Source organism: Platalea leucorodia (assembly GCF_965183815.1).
Source record: "Platalea leucorodia genome assembly, chromosome: W".
In the NCBI taxonomy this organism is placed as follows: Eukaryota; Metazoa; Chordata; class Aves; order Pelecaniformes; family Threskiornithidae; genus Platalea; species Platalea leucorodia.
In genome coordinates, this window is record NC_138859.1 from 34,350,065 (window position 1) to 34,370,815 (window position 20,751).

General features: G+C 56.6%; 2 protein-coding genes across 2 annotated transcripts; both read left to right on the forward strand.

The window, feature by feature from the left end:
• Positions 1-1,814: 1,814 nt before the first annotated feature.
• Positions 1,815-3,922, forward strand: LOC309601944 (adenosine 5'-monophosphoramidase HINT1-like; the record flags this gene model as incomplete). The annotated part of the gene is made up of 3 exons (XM_082335203.1): positions 1,815-2,054; positions 2,863-2,967; positions 3,758-3,922. Coding segments are annotated over 3 exons (510 nt in total), but the record flags the coding sequence as incomplete, so codon positions are not given.
• An 8,465-nt stretch (positions 3,923-12,387) lies between these two features.
• On the forward strand, positions 12,388-14,515 carry LOC309601945 (adenosine 5'-monophosphoramidase HINT1-like; the record flags this gene model as incomplete). The annotated part of the gene is made up of 3 exons (XM_082335204.1): positions 12,388-12,627; positions 13,437-13,541; positions 14,351-14,515. Coding segments are annotated over 3 exons (510 nt in total), but the record flags the coding sequence as incomplete, so codon positions are not given.
• Positions 14,516-20,751: the final 6,236 nt, after the last annotated feature.

The window sequence follows — 20,751 nt, forward strand, 5'->3', positions numbered from 1 at the left end:
GCAAGGTTGCGGACGACGCCAAGCTGAGTGGTGCAGCTGATACTCTAGAGGGAAGGGATGCCATCCAGAGGGGCCTTGACGGGCTGGAGAAGTGGGCCCGTGCGATCCTCGTGAAGTTCCACAAGGCCAAGGGCAAGGTCCTGCGCCTGGGTCGGGGCAGTCCCCGATATCAGTACAGACTGGGTGATGAATGGGTTGAGAGCAGTCCTGCAGAGAAGGGCTCGGGGGTACCGGTGGACGAAAAATTGGATACGAGCTGGCAGTGTGCGCTTGCAGGCCAGAAAGCCAATCGAATCCTGGGCCGCGTAAACGGGAGCGTGGCCAGCAGGTCGAGGGAGGTGATTCTCCCCCTCTACTCCGCTCTCGTGAGAGCCCACCTGGAGTCCTGCGCCCAGCTCTGGGGTCCCCAGTACAAGACAGACGTGGACCTGTTAGAGCGGGTCCAGAGGAGGGCCACGAAAATGGTCAGAGGGCTGGAACACCTCTCCTATGACGAAAGGCTGAGGAGAAGAGAAGGCTCCGGGGAGACCTTATTGCGGCCTTTCAATACTTGAAGGGGGCTTATAAGAAAGATGGAGCAGCGGATAGTGTCTACCTAGCCTTCAGGAAGGCTTTTGACACCGTCTCCCGTAAGATCCTCGTAGAGAAGCTGATGAAGTAGGGGCTGGATGAGCGGACAGTGGGGTGGGTTGAAATCTGGCTGAACAGCTGGGCCCAGCGGGTGGTGATCAGTGGCATGAAGTCTAGTTGGAGGCCAGGAACGAGCGGTGGACCCCGGGGGTCAATGCTGGGCCCGATCCTGTTCAACATCCTAATTAACGATCCGGATGATGGGTAGGCAGGCAGACAGACAGACAGGCCCCTCAGCGAGTTTGCTGATGATACAAAACTGGGAGGAGCGGCTGATACACCAGGGGGTTGCGCTGCCGTCCAGAGGGCCCTCGACAGGCTGGAGAAACGGGCAGGCAGGAGCCTCGTGGGGTTCAACAAGGGGAAGCGCAAGGTCCTGCACCTGGGGAGGAACAACCCCATGCACCAGTATATGCTGGAGGCCGACCGGCTGGAAAGCAGCTTTGCAGAAAAGGACGTGGGGGGCTCCCGGTGGACACCAAGTTGAACGTGAGCCGACAACGTGCCCTTGCCGCAAAGAAGGCTAAGGATATCCTTGGCCCGATATAGAGGCAAGCAGGGTTTATATATGTTACAACACAGTTGTGTAGCCCAATCGAATTGCTCGCTGTCCCCGGGGGTGCAGGGCACCACAGACCACCCTTGGGCAGCTTTGGGGGCACCGCCTGTTTTTCTAAAAGCCTCCTACCCAGCTTAGCGCAAATCCTAGCTTGATCTGCCCTCCAGCCCTCGAGCCACCAGTGCCGAACACACGCTTTGTATTTTATTTTCTCCCAGGAGGCGTGCAGCTTAGAAACGTCTGCAATTGAAGCGGGGCTTTCAGGGAACAATTTCGAGCAGCTTCTGTTGGTTCTGCGAAACGTTCTGAAAAGTTAAGGCCTGGCCTGGCCTGCCCTGCCCTGCCCTGGCAAAAGCAGTCGTTTGACTGGAGGGAGCAGCACCAAAAAGCCACAAGCACGTTTGGGGCGGACTCGATGCGGTAATAAATAACAATAAATAGTCCTTCTAGCTACAACAGCCTCTTCTGAGACCTCGTTGCCCGCCCACGGGGTCGCAGCACTACACGGCACAGATCCCTCCACCCCCAGGCCGGATCCCTCCGCGCCCCGAGGGCACGCAAACTCCCCGAGCCCCGGTAAGCACCAGGTCGGCGAGGGCGGACCCGCCGAGGGGGCGAGGACAAGCGAAAACGACAGACGAGACAGCCAGTCGAGACGCGGGATCGGCCGGCGGCGATCTGGCGGCCCAATGGGCGCCGCGGAGGGCCTGGCCGAGTGGAGGAAGCGCGGGGGCGACAAGGGGCGTTGTCGTGGCTGACGAGATTCTCGGGGCGCGGGCCGCCCGGCCCGGTGGCGCCGCTTCTGTCTTCGGAAAGGTCATCGGCAAGGCGCTTCCCCGCCAACGTCATCGACGAGGACGAGGAGGTAGCCGCGGCTTTGCTCTGTGCGCGGTTCCCTTTCCCTGCCCTCCCCTCCCGTCCCCTTCCCTTCCCCCCCTCGCCCCTCCCCCCGCGCTCGCAGGCACCCTGAGCCGAGGACCCGTTGCGCGGTGCCCGGGAGCGCGGCAGGGCGGGTGGCGGCGTTGCTGCGGGTGGCTGGAGGGAGGGAGGGAGGGAAGGAGGGACGGGGGACGGGCGGGGCCTTTCTGGGTTGTGGCGCTCTCTACTGCACCATCCCTAAAACATCGCGCTTCTTCGGTGCCCCCCCCCCCCTTCCCCGGCTGCCGCGGCGCGTACTGGGTTGCTGGTGCTGTCCGGCTCGCCTCGGTTCCCAGCCCCACCGTGTCGTGCGTGCGCGCGCGCAGAGGAGGGCCTCTGACGGTAACGCACTTGGCGGCAGCCGCAGACGTTTGCCGCGTGATATCCCTTTGGCACCGCAAGTCGTGCAAAGTTTGCTGCTGCTGCTGCTGCTGCCGAGGGGTGGGAGTGGTCCTGCCTCGTGTAGGAGGATAGTCTTGAAACCTTAGATTAAGCACACGCAGTCAGTCTCCTCGGGGCTTCCCGGTGTGCGTACGCACGCGCGTATGTATGTAAACAGCGAACGTCTGAGCAGTGACCGTAATGAGTTAATAGAAAGTACTAACATCGCGTAAGAGAAATCAGCGTTTCGGCTTGTGTTTGGGGTATCTGGTGATCTGCTTCTGTACGAGTTCAGCGGGGCATACTGATTTGCTGAAGCTATTACCTTTCTCTGAAGCCAATTGCGTTTTAACTGTTTTATACTCTTCCTCCAGCGCCTCGCGTTCCACGATCTTTCACCCCAAGCTCCGACGCTTGTCCTGGTCATGCCGAAGGAGCCAATTATCAGGTTATCTGAAGCAGAAGATTCTGGCGAATCTGTAAGTACCGTGGAAGCGTTCTGTACGCTAAACTGTACCTGTAATTAGTTCCGAATTTACTGGACTCTTTCCCCCTTGATAGGGCACAGTAGGCTGTTTGGGGTTTTCTGGCGCTATAATCCTTTGCCTCTAGCTTGCAACGGGATTGAGCTTTTTGACTAAAAGTAGTGATATAAAGCAATGCTCGTCCCTGGGTATGTACTTCTGGTGCAAAATGCGGTGTTGTTTTGGGGCGCAGTCTGATGCCTGTTGTCATGGTTTGGAGTAAGAGCAGCAGTACTTCTTCTAATGCGGAGAAGAGGGCTTGGGGTTTTTGGCAGGTCAGGGCTGAGGAAGGGCAAAGCTGGTTGAGAGGTGCTGGGTGCTTTGCTCTTAGCTCTGAAAGTCAAGTTCAAAGGCTTTGTCAACCCATGCAAAGACAGCCTAAAGTTTCTTTTCCGCCCGAATGGCTTATGTTGCCCGAAGGTATAATGGGGGCTTGAACCCGGAGACGAGCTTAGCTTCTGTGGCCGTTTTGTAGTCCGTTGCCGTCGAGCCTGAAAAAAATTGCGTGGCTCTTTCCCCCGCCCCCCCCCCAGTGTGCCTACTTGGTCTTTGTAGCTTTGCTTGGAAAATGTCAGTTGCAGGCGGACAGACAGTAATTTGAAGCGCAATGGTTGAATTGCTAGGAATTGGCGAACTGGTTTCTCTGGGTGGTTCTCTGCTCTCATGCCTTCCCTCCCTGCCCTCTCCCCTCTTTGCGTGTGGCTTTTGATTTTATTTATTTATGGTTTTGTACTTCCTTCTCCAGCTTCTTGGGCATCTAGTGATTGTTGGCAAGAAGCGTGCTGCTCACCTGGGCCTGACCAATGGATTCCGGACGGTTGCGGACGAAGGGCCCGAGGGTGGGCAGCCTGTCTGTCACGTACATCTACGTATTCTGGGTGGCCGTCAGTTGGGCTGGCCGCCTGGCTAAGATTTTTGCACCACAGGAGTTGCTGCACGTGTACAAATCGCCACCGAATGGATTTCGTCTGTTGCCCGTCAGTCTAGCCACTGTTGATGTCTAATTTTTTGTGACGTGTGCCTGTGGAAGGTAATAAAAGCTTTGAGCAGCAGTTGCACAATAAAGACTTAGCATGGGGATATCACCTCTGTCTGGTGCGTCTTACTGAGGGGAATAGTTCTGCAAGTTAAAATGGTGTCTCCCCGGAGTGTAAGTATGTGGAATGTTTCAGTCTGCTAACGGTGTTCTGTAGATAGATAGCGATTTTCCCAGTCACTTGAAGCGTGACGCTGGAACCGCTTGGCAGTCTCCTGCGTCTTGCAGGAAGCAGGCGCTTAGCTTTTTGGAAGTGGTACGCAAATGTACATAAAGCCAGCGTGGGCTGCTGCTAAAACTTTAGAAAATACTGTATGTGACGCTACAGGCGTGCCGTGCGAGGGTGGTTTCGGCACAGCGCAATGTGTTGGGAGCATCCAACTCCTGTTGGAGCGCTTTATCGATGGCCGTGTGATAAGGCCGCGTCGATATCCCTTTTCTGGTGAGGAGGGAGGCGGTAGGAGAAAACAATCGCTCTGAGTGGCAGCTGTGGTGCTTCCATAGCACAGTGGAATAGCGCTCTCTGTCACTTTGGGTCAGCTGTCCTGGCCCTGTCCCCTCCCAACCTCTTGCCCACCCCCAGCTTACTGGACTTTGGGGGTGGGGTGGTTGGAGAGACAGCCTCCATGCTGTGGGAGCGCTGCTGAAACATGGGTGTGTTATCAACGCCCTTCTAGCTACAGCTCCAAAGCGCAGCGCTATGAGGGCCGATATTTCCCTGCTGCCTGTGGATCTGGCAGGTGGATATTTCCAGAAGGAACTTTTTCATCCTCTTTTCTCCCCCTGTCCTGTGGAAGAGGGGCAGCTGGGTGGACCCTTGGCAGCCGGTCAAGAAGCATAGGATCGTTTAGGTTGGAAAAGACCTTTAAGATCATCGAGTCCAACCGTTAACCTAACGCTGCCAGGTCCACCACTCAACCACGTCCCTGAGCACCACGTCTACACGTCTTTTAAATACCTCCAGGGATGGTAACTCAACCACTTCCCTCTGCGGCCTGTCCCAATGCTCGACAACCCTTTCGGTGAAGAAATTTTTCCTAATACCCAATCTAAACCTCCCCTGGCGCAACTTGGGGCCGTTTCCTCTCGTCCTATCGCTTGTTACTTGGGAAAAGAGACCGAGCCCCACCTCGCTACGACCTCCTTTCAGGTAGTTGTAGAGAGCGATGAGGTCTCCCTGTACCGTTTAATACCGTTTAACATCTTCATCAATGACATAGCTAGTGGGATTGAGCGCGCCCTCTGCGAGGTTGCGGACGACGCCAAGCTGAGTGGTGCAGCTGATACTCTAGAGGGAAGGGATGCCATCCAGAGGGGCCTTGACGGGCTGGAGAAGTGGGCCCGTGCGATCCTCGTGAAGTTCCACAAGGCCAAGGGCAAGGTCCTGCGCCTGGGTCGGGGCAGTCCCCGATATCAGTACAGACTGGGTGATGAATGGGTTGAGAGCAGTCCTGCAGAGAAGGGCTCGGGGGTACCGGTGGACGAAAAATTGGATACGAGCTGGCAGTGTGCGCTTGCAGGCCAGAAAGCCAATCGAATCCTGGGCCGCGTAAACGGGAGCGTGGCCAGCAGGTCGAGGGAGGTGATTCTCCCCCTCTACTCCGCTCTCGTGAGAGCCCACCTGGAGTCCTGCGCCCAGCTCTGGGGTCCCCAGTACAAGACAGACGTGGACCTGTTAGAGCGGGTCCAGAGGAGGGCCACGAAAATGGTCAGAGGGCTGGAACACCTCTCCTATGACGAAAGGCTGAGGAGAAGAGAAGGCTCCGGGGAGACCTTATTGCGGCCTTTCAATACTTGAAGGGGGCTTATAAGAAAGATGGAGCAGCGGATAGTGTCTACCTAGCCTTCAGGAAGGCTTTTGACACCGTCTCCCGTAAGATCCTCGTAGAGAAGCTGATGAAGTAGGGGCTGGATGAGCGGACAGTGGGGTGGGTTGAAATCTGGCTGAACAGCTGGGCCCAGCGGGTGGTGATCAGTGGCATGAAGTCTAGTTGGAGGCCAGGAACGAGCGGTGGACCCCGGGGGTCAATGCTGGGCCCGATCCTGTTCAACATCCTAATTAACGATCCGGATGATGGGTAGGCAGGCAGACAGACAGACAGGCCCCTCAGCGAGTTTGCTGATGATACAAAACTGGGAGGAGCGGCTGATACACCAGGGGGTTGCGCTGCCGTCCAGAGGGCCCTCGACAGGCTGGAGAAACGGGCAGGCAGGAGCCTCGTGGGGTTCAACAAGGGGAAGCGCAAGGTCCTGCACCTGGGGAGGAACAACCCCATGCACCAGTATATGCTGGAGGCCGACCGGCTGGAAAGCAGCTTTGCAGAAAAGGACATGGGGGGCTCCCGGTGGACACCAAGTTGAACGTGAGCCGACAACGTGCCCTTGCCGCAAAGAAGGCTAAGGATATCCTTGGCCCGATATAGAGGCAAGCAGGGTTTATATATGTTACAACACAGTTGTGTAGCCCAATCGAATTGCTCGCTGTCCCCGGGGGTGCAGGGCACCACAGACCACCCTTGGGCGGCTTTGGGGGCACCGCCTGTTTTTCTAAAAGCCTCCTACCCAGCTTAGCGCAAATCCTAGCTTGATCTGCCCTCCAGCCCTCGAGCCACCAGTGCCGAACACACGCTTTGTATTTTATTTTCTCCCAGGAGGCGTGCAGCTTAGAAACGTCTGCAATTGAAGCGGGGCTTTCAGGGAACAATTTCGAGCAGCTTCTGTTGGTTCTGCGAAACGTTCTGAAAAGTTAAGGCCTGGCCTGCCCTGCCCTGCCCTGGCAAAAGCAGTCGTTTGACTGGAGGGAGCAGCACCAAAAAGCCACAAGCACGTTTGGGGCGGACTCGATGCGGTAATAAATAACAATAAATAGTCCTTCTAGCTACAACAGCCTCTTCTGAGACCTCGTTGCCCGCCCACGGGGTCGCAGCACTACACGGCACAGATCCCTCCACCCCCAGGCCGGATCCCTCCGCGCCCCGAGGGCACGCAAACTCCCCGAGCCCCGGTAAGCACCAGGTCGGCGAGGGCGGACCCGCCGAGGGGGCGAGGACAAGCGAAAACGACAGACGAGACAGCCAGTCGAGACGCGGGATCGGCCGGCGGCGATCTGGCGGCCCAATGGGCGCCGCGGAGGGCCTGGCCGAGTGGAGGAAGCGCGGGGGCGACAAGGGGCGTTGTCGTGGCTGACGAGATTCTCGGGGCGCGGGCCGCCCGGCCCGGTGGCGCCGCTTCTGTCTTCGGAAAGGTCATCGGCAAGGCGCTTCCCCGCCAACGTCATCGACGAGGACGAGGAGGTAGCCGCGGCTTTGCTCTGTGCGCGGTTCCCTTTCCCTGCCCTCCCCTCCCGTCCCCTTCCCTTCCCCCCCTCGCCCCTCCCCCCGCGCTCGCAGGCACCCTGAGCCGAGGACCCGTTGCGCGGTGCCCGGGAGCGCGGCAGGGCGGGTGGCGGCGTTGCTGCGGGTGGCTGGAGGGAGGGAGGGAGGGAGGGACGGGGGACGGGCGGGGCCTTTCTGGGTTGTGGCGCTCTCTACTGCACCATCCCTAAAACATCGCGCTTCTTCGGTGCCCCCCCCCCCCTTCCCCGGCTGCCGCGGCGCGTACTGGGTTGCTGGTGCTGTCCGGCTCGCCTCGGTTCCCAGCCCCACCGTGTCGTGCGTGCGCGCGCGCAGAGGAGGGCCTCTGACGGTAACGCACTTGGCGGCAGCCGCAGACGTTTGCCGCGTGATATCCCTTTGGCACCGCAAGTCGTGCAAAGTTTGCTGCTGCTGCTGCTGCTGCCGAGGGGTGGGAGTGGTCCTGCCTCGTGTAGGAGGATAGTCTTGAAACCTTAGATTAAGCACACGCAGTCAATCTCCTCGGGGCTTCCCGGTGTGCGTACGCACGCGCGTATGTATGTAAACAGCGAACGTCTGAGCAGTGACCGTAATGAGTTAATAGAAAGTACTAACATCGCGTAAGAGAAATCAGCGTTTCGGCTTGTGTTTGGGGTATCTGGTGATCTGCTTCTGTACGAGTTCAGTGGGGCATACTGATTTGCTGAAGCTATTACCTTTCTCTGAAGCCAATTGCGTTTTAACTGTTTTATACTCTTCCTCCAGCGCCTCGCGTTCCACGATCTTTCACCCCAAGCTCCGACGCTTGTCCTGGTCATGCCGAAGGAGCCAATTATCAGGTTATCTGAAGCAGAAGATTCTGGCGAATCTGTAAGTACCGTGGAAGCGTTCTGTACGCTAAACTGTACCTGTAATTAGTTCCGAATTTACTGGACTCTTTCCCCCTTGATAGGGCACAGTAGGCTGTTTGGGGTTTTCTGGCGCTATAATCCTTTGCCTCTAGCTTGCAACGGGATTGAGCTTTTTGACTAAAAGTAGTGATATAAAGCAATGCTCGTCCCTGGGTATGTACTTCTGGTGTAAAATGCGGTGTTGTTTTGGGGCGCAGTCTGATGCCTATCGTCATGGTTTGGAGTAAGAGCAGCAGTACTTCTTCTAATGCGGAGAAGAGGGCTTGGGGTTTTTGGCAGGTCAGGGCTGAGGAAGGGCAAAGCTGGTTGAGAGGTGCCGGGTGCTTTGCTCTTAGCTCTGAAAGTCAAGTTCAAAGGCTTTGTCAACCCATGCAAAGACAGCCTAAAGTTTCTTTTCCACCCGAATGGCTTATGTTGCCCGAAGGTATAATGGGGGCTTGAACCCGGAGACGAGCTTAGCTTCTGTGGCCGTTTTGTAGTCCGTTGCCGTCGAGCCTGAAAAAAAATTGCGTGGCTCTTTCCCCCGCCCCCCCCCAGTGTGCCTACTTGGTCTTTGTAGCTTTGCTTGGAAAATGTCAGTTGCAGGCGGACAGACAGTAATTTGAAGCGCAATGGTTGAATTGCTAGGAATTGGCGAACTGGTTTCTCTGGGTGGTTCTCTGCTCTCATGCCTTCCCTCCCTGCCCTCTCCCCTCTTTGCGTGTGGCTTTTGATTTTATTTATTTATGGTTTTGTACTTCCTTCTCCAGCTTCTTGGGCATCTAGTGATTGTTGGCAAGAAGCGTGCTGCTCACCTGGGCCTGACCAATGGATTCCGGACGGTTGCGGACGAAGGGCCCGAGGGTGGGCAGCCTGTCTGTCACGTACATCTACGTATTCTGGGTGGCCGTCAGTTGGGCTGGCCGCCTGGCTAAGATTTTTGCACCACAGGAGTTGCTGCACGTGTACAAATCGCCACCGAATGGATTTCGTCTGTTGCCCGTCAGTCTAGCCACTGTTGATGTCTAATTTTTTGTGACGTGTGCCTGTGGAAGGTAATAAAAGCTTTGAGCAGCAGTTGCACAATAAAGACTTAGCATGGGGATATCACCTCTGTCTGGTGCGTCTTACTGAGGGGAATAGTTCTGCAAGTTAAAATGGTGTCTCCCCGGAGTGTAAGTATGTGGAATGTTTCAGTCTGCTAACGGTGTTCTGTAGATAGATAGCGATTTGCCCAGTCACTTGAAGCGTGACGCTGGAACCGCTTGGCAGTCTCCTGCGTCTTGCAGGAAGCAGGCGCTTAGCTTTTTGGAAGTGGTACGCAAATGTACATAAAGCCAGCGTGGGCTGCTGCTAAAACTTTAGAAAATACTGTATGTGACGCTACAGGCGTGCCGTGCGAGGGTGGTTTCGGCACAGCGCAATGTGTTGGGAGCATCCAACTCCTGTTGGAGCGCTTTATCGATGGCCGTGTGATAAGGCCGCGTCGATATCCCTTTTCTGGTGAGGAGGGAGGCGGTAGGAGAAAAGAGTCGCTCTGAGTGGCAGCTGTGGTGCTTCCATAGCACAGTGGAATAGCTCTCTCTGTCACTTTGGGTCAGCTGTCCTGGCTCTGTCCCCTCCCAACCTCTTGCCCACCCCCAGCTTACTGGACTTTGGGGGTGGGGTGGTTGGAGAGACAGCCTCCATGCTGTGGGAGCGCTGCTGAAACATGGGTGTGTTATCAACGCCCTTCTAGCTACAGCTCCAAAGCGCAGCACTATGAGGGCCGATATTTCCCTGCTGCCTGTGGATCTGGCAGGTGGATATTTCCAGAAGGAACTTTTTCATCCTCTTTTCTCCCCCTGTCCTGTGGAAGAGGGGCAGCTGGGTGGACCCTTGGCAGCCGGTCAAGAAGCATAGGATCGTTTAGGTTGGAAAAGACCTTTAAGATCATCGAGTCCAACCGTTAACCTAACGCTGCCAGGTCCACCACTCAACCACGTCCCTGAGCACCACGTCTACACGTCTTTTAAATACCTCCAGGGATGGTAACTCAACCACTTGCCTCTGCGGCCTGTCCCAATGCTCGACAACCCTTTCGGTGAAGAAATTTTTCCTAATACCCAATCTAAACCTCCCCTGGCGCAACTTGGGGCCGTTTCCTCTCGTCCTATCGCTTGTTTCTTGGGAAAAGAGACCGAGCCCCACCTCGCTACGACCTCCTTTCAGGTAGTTGTAGAGAGCGATGAGGTCTCCCTGTACCATTTAATACCGTTTAATATCTTCATCAATGACATAGCTAGTGGGATTGAGCGCGCCCTCTGCGAGGTTGCGGACGACGCTAAGCTGAGTGGTGCAGCTGATACTCTAGAGGGAAGGGATGCCATCCAGAGGGGCCTTGACGGGCTGGAGAAGTGGGCCCGTGCGATCCTCGTGAAGTTCCACAAGGCCAAGGGCAAGGTCCTGCGCCTGGGTCGGGGCAGTCCCCGATATCAGTACAGACTGGGTGATGAATGGGTTGAGAGCAGTCCTGCAGAGAAGGGCTCGGGGGTACCGGTGGACGAAAAATTGGATACGAGCTGGCAGTGTGCGCTTGCAGGCCAGAAAGCCAATTGAATCCTGGGCCGCGTAAACAGGAGCGTGGCCAGCAGGTCGAGGGAGGTGATTCTCCCCCTCTACTCCGCTCTCGTGAGAGCCCACCTGGAGTCCTGCGCCCAGCTCTGGGGTCCCCAGTACAAGACAGACGTGGACCTGTTAGAGCGGGTCCAGAGGAGGGCCACGAAAATGGTCAGAGGGCTGGAACACCTCTCCTCCTATGACGAAAGGCTGAGGAGAAGAGAAGGCTCCGGGGAGACCTTATTGCGGCCTTTCAATACTTGAAGGGGGCTTATAAGAAAGATGGAGCAGCGGATAGTGTCTACCTAGGCTTCAGGAAGGCTTTTGACACCGTCTCCCGTAAGATCCTCGCAGAGAAGCTGATGAAGTAGGGGCTGGATGAGCGGACAGTGGGGTGGGTTGAAATCTGGCTGAACAGCTGGGCCCAGCGGGTGGTGATCAGTGGCATGAAGTCTAGTTGGAGGCCAGGAACGAGCGGTGGACCCCGGGGGTCAATGCTGGGCCCGATCCTGTTCAACATCCTAATTAACGATCCGGATGATGGGTAGGCAGGCAGACAGACAGACAGGCCCCTCAGCGAGTTTGCTGATGATACAAAACTGGGAGGAGCGGCTGATACACCAGGGGGTTGCGCTGCCGTCCAGAGGGCCCTCGACAGGCTGGAGAAACGGGCAGGCAGGAGCCTCGTGGGGTTCAACAAGGGGAAGCGCAAGGTCCTGCACCTGGGGAGGAACAACCCCATGCACCAGTATATGCTGGAGGCCGACCGGCTGGAAAGCAGCTTTGCAGAAAAGGACGTGGGGGGCTCCCGGTGGACACCAAGTTGAACGTGAGCCGACAACGTGCCCTTGCCGCAAAGAAGGCTAAGGATATCCTTGGCCCGATATAGAGGCAAGCAGGGTTTATATATGTTACAACACAGTTGTGTAGCCCAATCGAATTGCTCGCTGTCCCCGGGGGTGCAGGGCACCACAGACCACCCTTGGGCGGCTTTGGGGGCACCGCCTGTTTTTCTAAAAGCCTCCTACCCAGCTTAGCGCAAATCCTAGCTTGATCTGCCCTCCAGCCCTCGAGCCACCAGTGCCGAACACACGCTTTGTATTTTATTTTCTCCCAGGAGGCGTGCAGCTTAGAAACGTCTGCAATTGAAGCGGGGCTTTCAGGGAACAATTTCGAGCAGCTTCTGTTGGTTCTGCGAAACGTTCTGAAAAGTTAAGGCCTGGCCTGCCCTGCCCTGCCCTGGCAAAAGCAGTCGTTTGACTGGAGGGAGCAGCACCAAAAAGCCACAAGCACGTTTGGGGCGGACTCGATGCGGTAATAAATAACAATAAATAGTCCTTCTAGCTACAACAGCCTCTTCTGAGACCTCGTTGCCCGCCCACGGGGTCGCAGCACTACACGGCACAGATCCCTCCACCCCCAGGCCGGATCCCTCCGCGCCCCGAGGGCACGCAAACTCCCCGAGCCCCGGTAAGCACCAGGTCGGCGAGGGCGGACCCGCCGAGGGGGCGAGGACAAGCGAAAACGACAGACGAGACAGCCAGTCGAGACGCGGGATCGGCCGGCGGCGATCTGGCGGCCCAATGGGCGCCGCGGAGGGCCTGGCCGAGTGGAGGAAGCGCGGGGGCGACAAGGGGCGTTGTCGTGGCTGACGAGATTCTCGGGGCGCGGGCCGCCCGGCCCGGTGGCGCCGCTTCTGTCTTCGGAAAGGTCATCGGCAAGGCGCTTCCCCGCCAACGTCATCGACGAGGACGAGGAGGTAGCCGCGGCTTTGCTCTGTGCGCGGTTCCCTTTCCCTGCCCTCCCCTCCCGTCCCCTTCCCTTCCCCCCCTCGCCCCTCCCCCCGCGCTCGCAGGCACCCTGAGCCGAGGGCCCGTTGCGCGGTGCCCGGGAGCGCGGCAGGGCGGGTGGCGGCGTTGCTGCGGGTGGCTGGAGGGAGGGAGGGAGGGTGGGAGGGAGGGACGGGGGACGGGCGGGGCCTTTCTGGGTTGTGGCGCTCTCTACTGCACCATCCCTAAAACATCGCGCTTCTTCGGTGCCCCCCCCCCCCTTCCCCGGCTGCCGCGGCGCGTACTGGGTTGCTGGTGCTGTCCGGCTCGCCTCGGTTCCCAGCCCCACCGTGTCGTGCGTGCGCGCGCGCAGAGGAGGGCCTCTGACGGTAACGCACTTGGCGGCAGCCGCAGACGTTTGCCGCGTGATATCCCTTTGGCACCGCAAGTCGTGCAAAGTTTGCTGCTGCTGCTGCTGCCGAGGGGTGGGAGTGGTCCTGCCTCGTGTAGGAGGATAGTCTTGAAACCTTAGATTAAGCACACGCAGTCAGTCTCCTCGGGGCTTCCCGGTGTGCGTACGCACGCGCGTATGTATGTAAACAGCGAACGTCTGAGCAGTGACCGTAATGAGTTAATAGAAAGTACTAACATCGCGTAAGAGAAATCAGCGTTTCGGCTTGTGTTTGGGGTATCTGGTGATCTGCTTCTGTACGAGTTCAGTGGGGCATACTGATTTGCTGAAGCTATTACCTTTCTCTGAAGCCAATTGCGTTTTAACTGTTTTATACTCTTCCTCCAGCGCCTCGCGTTCCACGATCTTTCACCCCAAGCTCCGACGCTTGTCCTGGTCATGCCGAAGGAGCCAATTATCAGGTTATCTGAAGCAGAAGATTCTGGCGAATCTGTAAGTACCGTGGAAGCGTTCTGTACGCTAAACTGTACCTGTAATTAGTTCCGAATTTACTGGACTCTTTCCCATCCCCCCCTTTCCCCCTTGATAGGGCACAGTAGGCTGTTTGGGGTTTTCTGGCGCTATAATCCTTTGCCTCTAGCTTGCAACGGGATTGAGCTTTTTGACTAAAAGTAGTGATATAAAGCAATGCTCGTCCCTGGGTATGTACTTCTGGTGCAAAATGCGGTGTTGTTTTGGGGCGCAGTCTGATGCCTGTTGTCATGGTTTGGAGTAAGAGCAGCAGTACTTCTTCTAATGCGGAGAAGAGGGCTTGGGGTTTTTGGCAGGTCAGGGCTGAGGAAGGGCAAAGCTGGTTGAGAGGTGCCGGGTGCTTTGCTCTTAGCTCTGAAAGTCAAGTTCAAAGGCTTTGTCAACCCATGCAAAGACAGCCTAAAGTTTCTTTTCCGCCCGAATGGCTTATGTTGCCCGAAGGTATAATGGGGGCTTGAACCCGGAGACGAGCTTAGCTTCTGTGGCCGTTTTGTAGTCCGTTGCCGTCGAGCCTGAAAAAAATTGCGTGGCTCTTTCCCCCGCCCCCCCCCCCCCCAGTGTGCCTACTTGGTCTTTGTAGCTTTGCTTGGAAAATGTCAGTTGCAGGCGGACAGACAGTAATTTGAAGCGCAATGGTTGAATTGCTAGGAATTGGCGAACTGGTTTCTCTGGGTGGTTCTCTGCTCTCATGCCTTCCCTCCCTGCCCTCTCCCCTCTTTGCGTGTGGCTTTTGATTTTATTTATTTATGGTTTTGTACTTCCTTCTCCAGCTTCTTGGGCATCTAGTGATTGTTGGCAAGAAGCGTGCTGCTCACCTGGGCCTGACCAATGGATTCCGGACGGTTGCGGACGAAGGGCCCGAGGGTGGGCAGCCTGTCTGTCACGTACATCTACGTATTCTGGGTGGCCGTCAGTTGGGCTGGCCGCCTGGCTAAGATTTTTGCACCACAGGAGTTGCTGCACGTGTACAAATCGCCACCGAATGGATTTCGTCTGTTGCCCGTCAGTCTAGCCACTGTTGATGTCTAATTTTTTGTGACGTGTGCCTGTGGAAGGTAATAAAAGCTTTGAGCAGCAGTTGCACAATAAAGACTTAGCATGGGGATATCACCTCTGTCTGGTGCGTCTTACTGAGGGGAATAGTTCTGCAAGTTAAAACGGTGTCTCCCCGGAGTGTAAGTATGTGGAATGTTTCAGTCTGCTAACGGTGTTCTGTAGATAGATAGCGATTTGCCCAGTCACTTGAAGCGTGACGCTGGAACCGCTTGGCAGTCTCCTGCGTCTTGCAGGAAGCAGGCGCTTAGCTTTTTGGAAGTGGTACGCAAATGTACATAAAGCCAGCGTGGGCTGCTGCTAAAACTTTAGAAAATACTGTATGTGACGCTACAGGCGTGCCGTGCGAGGGTGGTTTCGGCACAGCGCAATGTGTTGGGAGCATCCAACTCCTGTTGGAGCGCTTTATCGATGGCCGTGTGATAAGGCCGCGTCGATATCCCTTTTCTGGTGAGGAGGGAGGCGGTAGGAGAAAACAGTCGCTCTGAGTGGCAGCTGTGGTGCTTCCATAGCACAGTGGAATAGCTCTCTCTGTCACTTTGGGTCAGCTGTCCTGGCTCTGTCCCCTCCCAACCTCTTGCCCACCCCCAGCTTACTGGACTTTGGGGGTGGGGTGGTTGGAGAGACAGCCTCCATGCTGTGGGAGCGCTGCTGAAACATGGGTGTGTTATCAACGCCCTTCTAGCTACAGCTCCAAAGCGCAGCACTATGAGGGCCGATATTTCCCTGCTGCCTGTGGATCTGGCAGGTGGATATTTCCAGAAGGAACTTTTTCATCCTCTTTTCTCCCCCTGTCCTGTGGAAGAGGGGCAGCTGGGTGGACCCTTGGCAGCCGGTCAAGAAGCATAGGATCGTTTAGGTTGGAAAAGACCTTTAAGATCATCGAGTCCAACCGTTAACCTAACGCTGCCAGGTCCACCACTCAACCACGTCCCTGAGCACCACGTCTACACGTCTTTTAAATACCTCCAGGGATGGTAACTCAACCACTTGCCTCTGCGGCCTGCCCCAATGCTCGACAACCCTTTCGGTGAAGAAATTTTTCCTAATACCCAATCTAAACCTCCCCTGGCGCAACTTGGGGCCGTTTCCTCTCGTCCTATCGCTTGTTACTTGGGAAAAGAGACCGAGCCCCACCTCGCTACGACCTCCTTTCAGGTAGTTGTAGAGAGCGATGAGGTCTCCCTGTACCGTTTAATACCGTTTAATATCTTCATCAATGACATAGCTAGTGGGATTGAGCGCGCCCTCTGCAAGGTTGCGGACGACGCTAAGCTGAGTGGTGCAGCTGATACTCTAGAGGGAAGGGATGCCATCCAGAGGGGCCTTGACGGGCTGGAGAAGTGGGCCCGTGCGATCCTCGTGAAGTTCCACAAGGCCAAGGGCAAGGTCCTGCGCCTGGGTCGGGGCAGTCCCCGATATCAGTACAGACTGGGTGATGAATGGGTTGAGAGCAGTCCTGCAGAGAAGGGCTCGGGGGTACCGGTGGACGAAAAATTGGATACGAGCTGGCAGTGTGCGCTTGCAGGCCAGAAAGCCAATCGAATCCTGGGCCGCGTAAACGGGAGCGTGGCCAGCAGGTCGAGGGAGGTGATTCTCCCCCTCTACTCCGCTCTCGTGAGAGCCCACCTGGAGTCCTGCGCCCAGCTCTGGGGTCCCCAGTACAAGACAGACGTGGACCTGTTAGAGCGGGTCCAGAGGAGGGCCACGAAAATGGTCAGAGGGCTGGAACACCTCTCCTCCTATGACGAAAGGCTGAGGAGAAGAGAAGGCTCCGGGGAGACCTTATTGCGGCCTTTCAATACTTGAAGGGGGCTTATAAGAAAGATGGAGCAGCGGATAGTGTGTACCTAGCCTTCAGGAAGGCTTTTGACACCGTCTCCCGTAAGATCCTCGTAGAGAAGCTGATGAAGTAGGGGCTGGATGAGCGGACAGTGGGGTGGGTTGAAATCTGGCTGAACAGCTGGGCCCAGCGGGTGGTGATCAGTGGCATGAAGTCTAGTTGGAGGCCAGGAACGAGCGGTGGACCCCGGGGGTCAATGCTGGGCCCGATCCTGTTCAACATCCTAATTAACGATCCGGATGATGGGTAGGCAGGCAGACAGACAGACAGGCCCCTCAGCGAGTTTGCTGATGATACAAAACTGGGAGGAGCGGCTGATACACCAGGGGGTTGCGCTGCCGTCCAGAGGGCCCTCGACAGGCTGGAGAAACGGGCAGGCAGGAGCCTCGTGGGGTTCAACAAGGGGAAGCGCAAGGTCCTGCACCTGGGGAGGAACAACCCCATGCACCAGTATATGCTGGAGGCCGACCGGCTGGAAAGCAGCTTTGCAGAAAAGGACGTGGGGGGCTCCCGGTGGACACCAAGTTGAACGTGAGCCGACAACGTGCCCTTGCCGCAAAGAAGGCTAAGGATATCCTTGGCCCGATATAGAGGCAAGCAGGGTTTATATATGTTACAACACAGTTGTGTAGCCCAATCGAATTGCTCGCTGTCCCCGGGGGTGCAGGGCACCACAGACCACCCTTGGGTGGCTTTGGGGGCACCGCCTGTTTTTCTAAAAGCCTCCTACCCAGCTTAGCGCAAATCCTAGCTTGATCTGCCCTCCAGCCCTCGAGCCACCAGTGCCGAACACACGCTTTGTATTTTATTTTCTCCCAGGAGGCGTGCAGCTTAGAAACGTCTGCAATTGAAGCGGGGCTTTCAGGGAACAATTTCGAGCAGCTTCTGTTGGTTCTGCGAAACGTTCTGAAAAGTTAAGGCCTGGCCTGCCCTGCCCTGCCCTGCCCTGGCAAAAGCAGTCGTTTGACTGGAGGGAGCAGCACCAAAAAGCCACAAGCACGTTTGGGGCGGACTCGATGCGGTAATAAATAACAATAAATAGTCCTTCTAGCTACAACAGCCTCTTCTGAGACCTCGTTGCCCGCCCACGGGGTCGCAGCACTACACGGCACAGATCCCTCCACCCCCAGGCCGGATCCCTCCGCGCCCCGAGGGCACGCAAACTCCCCGAGCCCCGGTAAGCACCAGGTCGGCGAGGGCGGACCCGCCGAGGGGGCGAGGACAAGCGAAAACGACAGACGAGACAGCCAGTCGAGACGCGGGATCGGCCGGCGGCGATCTGGCGGCCCAATGGGCGCCGCGGAGGGCCTGGCCGAGTGGAGGAAGCGCGGGGGCGACAAGGGGCGTTGTCGTGGCTGACGAGATTCTCGGGGCGCGGGCCGCCCGGCCCGGTGGCGCCGCTTCTGTCTTCGGAAAGGTCATCGGCAAGGCGCTTCCCCGCCAACGTCATCGACGAGGACGAGGAGGTAGCCGCGGCTTTGCTCTGTGCGCGGTTCCCTTTCCCTGCCCTCCCCTCCCGTCCCCTTCCCTTCCCCCCCTCGCCCCTCCCCCCGCGCTCGCAGGCACCCTGAGCCGAGGACCCGTTGCGCGGTGCCCGGGAGCGCGGCAGGGCGGGTGGCGGCGTTGCTGCGGGTGGCTGGAGGGAGGGTGGGAGGGACGGGGGACGGGCGGGGCCTTTCTGGGTTGTGGCGCTCTCTACTGCACCATCCCTAAAACATCGCGCTTCTTCGGTGCCCCCCCCCCCCTTCCCCGGCTGCCGCGGCGCGTACTGGGTTGCTGGTGCTGTCCGGCTCGCCTCGGTTCCCAGCCCCACCGTGTCGTGCGTGCGCGCGCGCAGAGGAGGGCCTCTGACGGTAACGCACTTGGCGGCAGCCGCAGACGTTTGCCGCGTGATATCCCTTTGGCACCGCAAGTCGTGCAAAGTTTGCTGCTGCTGCTGCTGCCGAGGGGTGGGAGTGGTCCTGCCTCGTGTAGGAGGATAGTCTTGAAACCTTAGATTAAGCACACGCAGTCAGTCTCCTCGGGGCTTCCCGGTGTGCGTACGCACGCGCGTATGTATGTAAACAGCGAACGTCTGAGCAGTGACCGTAATGAGTTAATAGAAAGTACTAACATCGCGTAAGAGAAATCAGCGTTTCGGCTTGTGTTTGGGGTATCTGGTGATCTGCTTCTGTACGAGTTCAGTGGGGCATACTGATTTGCTGAAGCTATTACCTTTCTCTGAAGCCAATTGCGTTTTAACTGTTTTATACTCTTCCTCCAGCGCCTCGCGTTCCACGATCTTTCACCCCAAGCTCCGACGCTTGTCCTGGTCATGCCGAAGGAGCCAATTATCAGGTTATCTGAAGCAGAAGATTCTGGCGAATCTGTAAGTACCGTGGAAGCGTTCTGTACGCTAAACTGTACCTGTAATTAGTTCCGAATTTACTGGACTCTTTCCCATCCCCCCCTTTCCCCCTTGATAGGGCACAGTAGGCTGTTTGGGGTTTTCTGGCGCTATAATCCTTTGCCTCTAGCTTGCAACGGGATTGAGCTTTTTGACTAAAAGTAGTGATATAAAGCAATGCTCGTCCCTGGGTATGTACTTCTGGTGCAAAATGCGGTGTTGTTTTGGGGCGCAGTCTGATGCCTGTTGTCATGGTTTGGAGTAAGAGCAGCAGTACTTCTTCTAATGCGGAGAAGAGGGCTTGGGGTTTTTGGCAGGTCAGGGCTGAGGAAGGGCAAAGCTGGTTGAGAGGTGCCGGGTGCTTTGCTCTTAGCTCTGAAAGTCAAGTTCAAAGGCTTTGTCAACCCATGCAAAGACAGCCTAAAGTTTCTTTTCCGCCCGAATGGCTTATGTTGCCCGAAGGTATAATGGGGGCTTGAACCCGGAGACGAGCTTAGCTTCTGTGGCCGTTTTGTAGTCCGTTACCGTCGAGCCTGAAAAAAATTGCGTGGCTCTTTCCCCCGCCCCCCCCCCCCCCAGTGTGCCTACTTGGTCTTTGTAGCTTTGCTTGGAAAATGTCAGTTGCAGGCGGACAGACAGTAATTTGAAGCGCAATGGTTGAATTGCTAGGAATTGGCGAACTGGTTTCTCTGGGTGGTTCTCTGCTCTCATGCCTTCCCTCCCTGCCCTCTCCCCTCTTTGCGTGTGGCTTTTGATTTTATTTATTTATGGTTTTGTACTTCCTTCTCCAGCTTCTTGGGCATCTAGTGATTGTTGGCAAGAAGCGTGCTGCTCACCTGGGCCTGACCAATGGATTCCGGACGGTTGCGGACGAAGGGCCCGAGGGTGGGCAGCCTGTCTGTCACGTACATCTACGTATTCTGGGTGGCCGTCAGTTGGGCTGGCCGCCTGGCTAAGATTTTTGCACCACAGGAGTTGCTGCACGTGTACAAATCGCCACCGAATGGATTTCGTCTGTTGCCCGTCAGTCTAGCCACTGTTGATGTCTAATTTTTTGTGACGTGTGCCTGTGGAAGGTAATAAAAGCTTTGAGCAGCAGTTGCACAATAAAGACTTAGCATGGGGATATCACCTCTGTCTGGTGTGTCTTACTGAGGGGAATAGTTCTGCAAGTTAAAACGGTGTCTCCCCGGAGTGTAAGTATGTGGAATGTTTCAGTCTGCTAACGGTGTTCTGTAGATAGATAGCGATTTGCCCAGTCACTTGAAGCGTGACGCTGGAACCGCTTGGCAGTCTCCTGCGTCTTGCAGGAAGCAGGCGCTTAGCTTTTTGGAAGTGGTACGCAAATGTACATAAAGCCAGCGTGGGCTGCTGCTAAAACTTTAGAAAATACTGTATGTGACGCTACAGGCGTGCCGTGCGAGGGTGGTTTCGGCACAGCGCAATGTGTTGGGAGCATCCAACTCCTGTTGGAGCGCTTTATCGATGGCCGTGTGATAAGGCCGCGTCGATATCCCTTTTCTGGTGAGGAGGGAGGCGGTAGGAGAAAACAGTCGCTCTGAGTGGCAGCTGTGGTGCTTCCATAGCACAGTGGAATAGCTCTCTCTGTCACTTTGGGTCAGCTGTCCTGGCTCTGTCCCCTCCCAACCTCTTGCCCACCCCCAGCTTACTGGACTTTGGGGGTGGGGTGGTTGGAGAGACAGCCTCCATGCTGTGGGAGCGCTGCTGAAACATGGGTGTGTTATCAACGCCCTTCTAGCTACAGCTCCAAAGCGCAGCACTATGAGGGCCGATATTTCCCTGCTGCCTGTGGATCTGGCAGGTGGATATTTCCAGAAGGAACTTTTTCATCCTCTTTTCTCCCCCTGTCCTGTGGAAGAGGGGCAGCT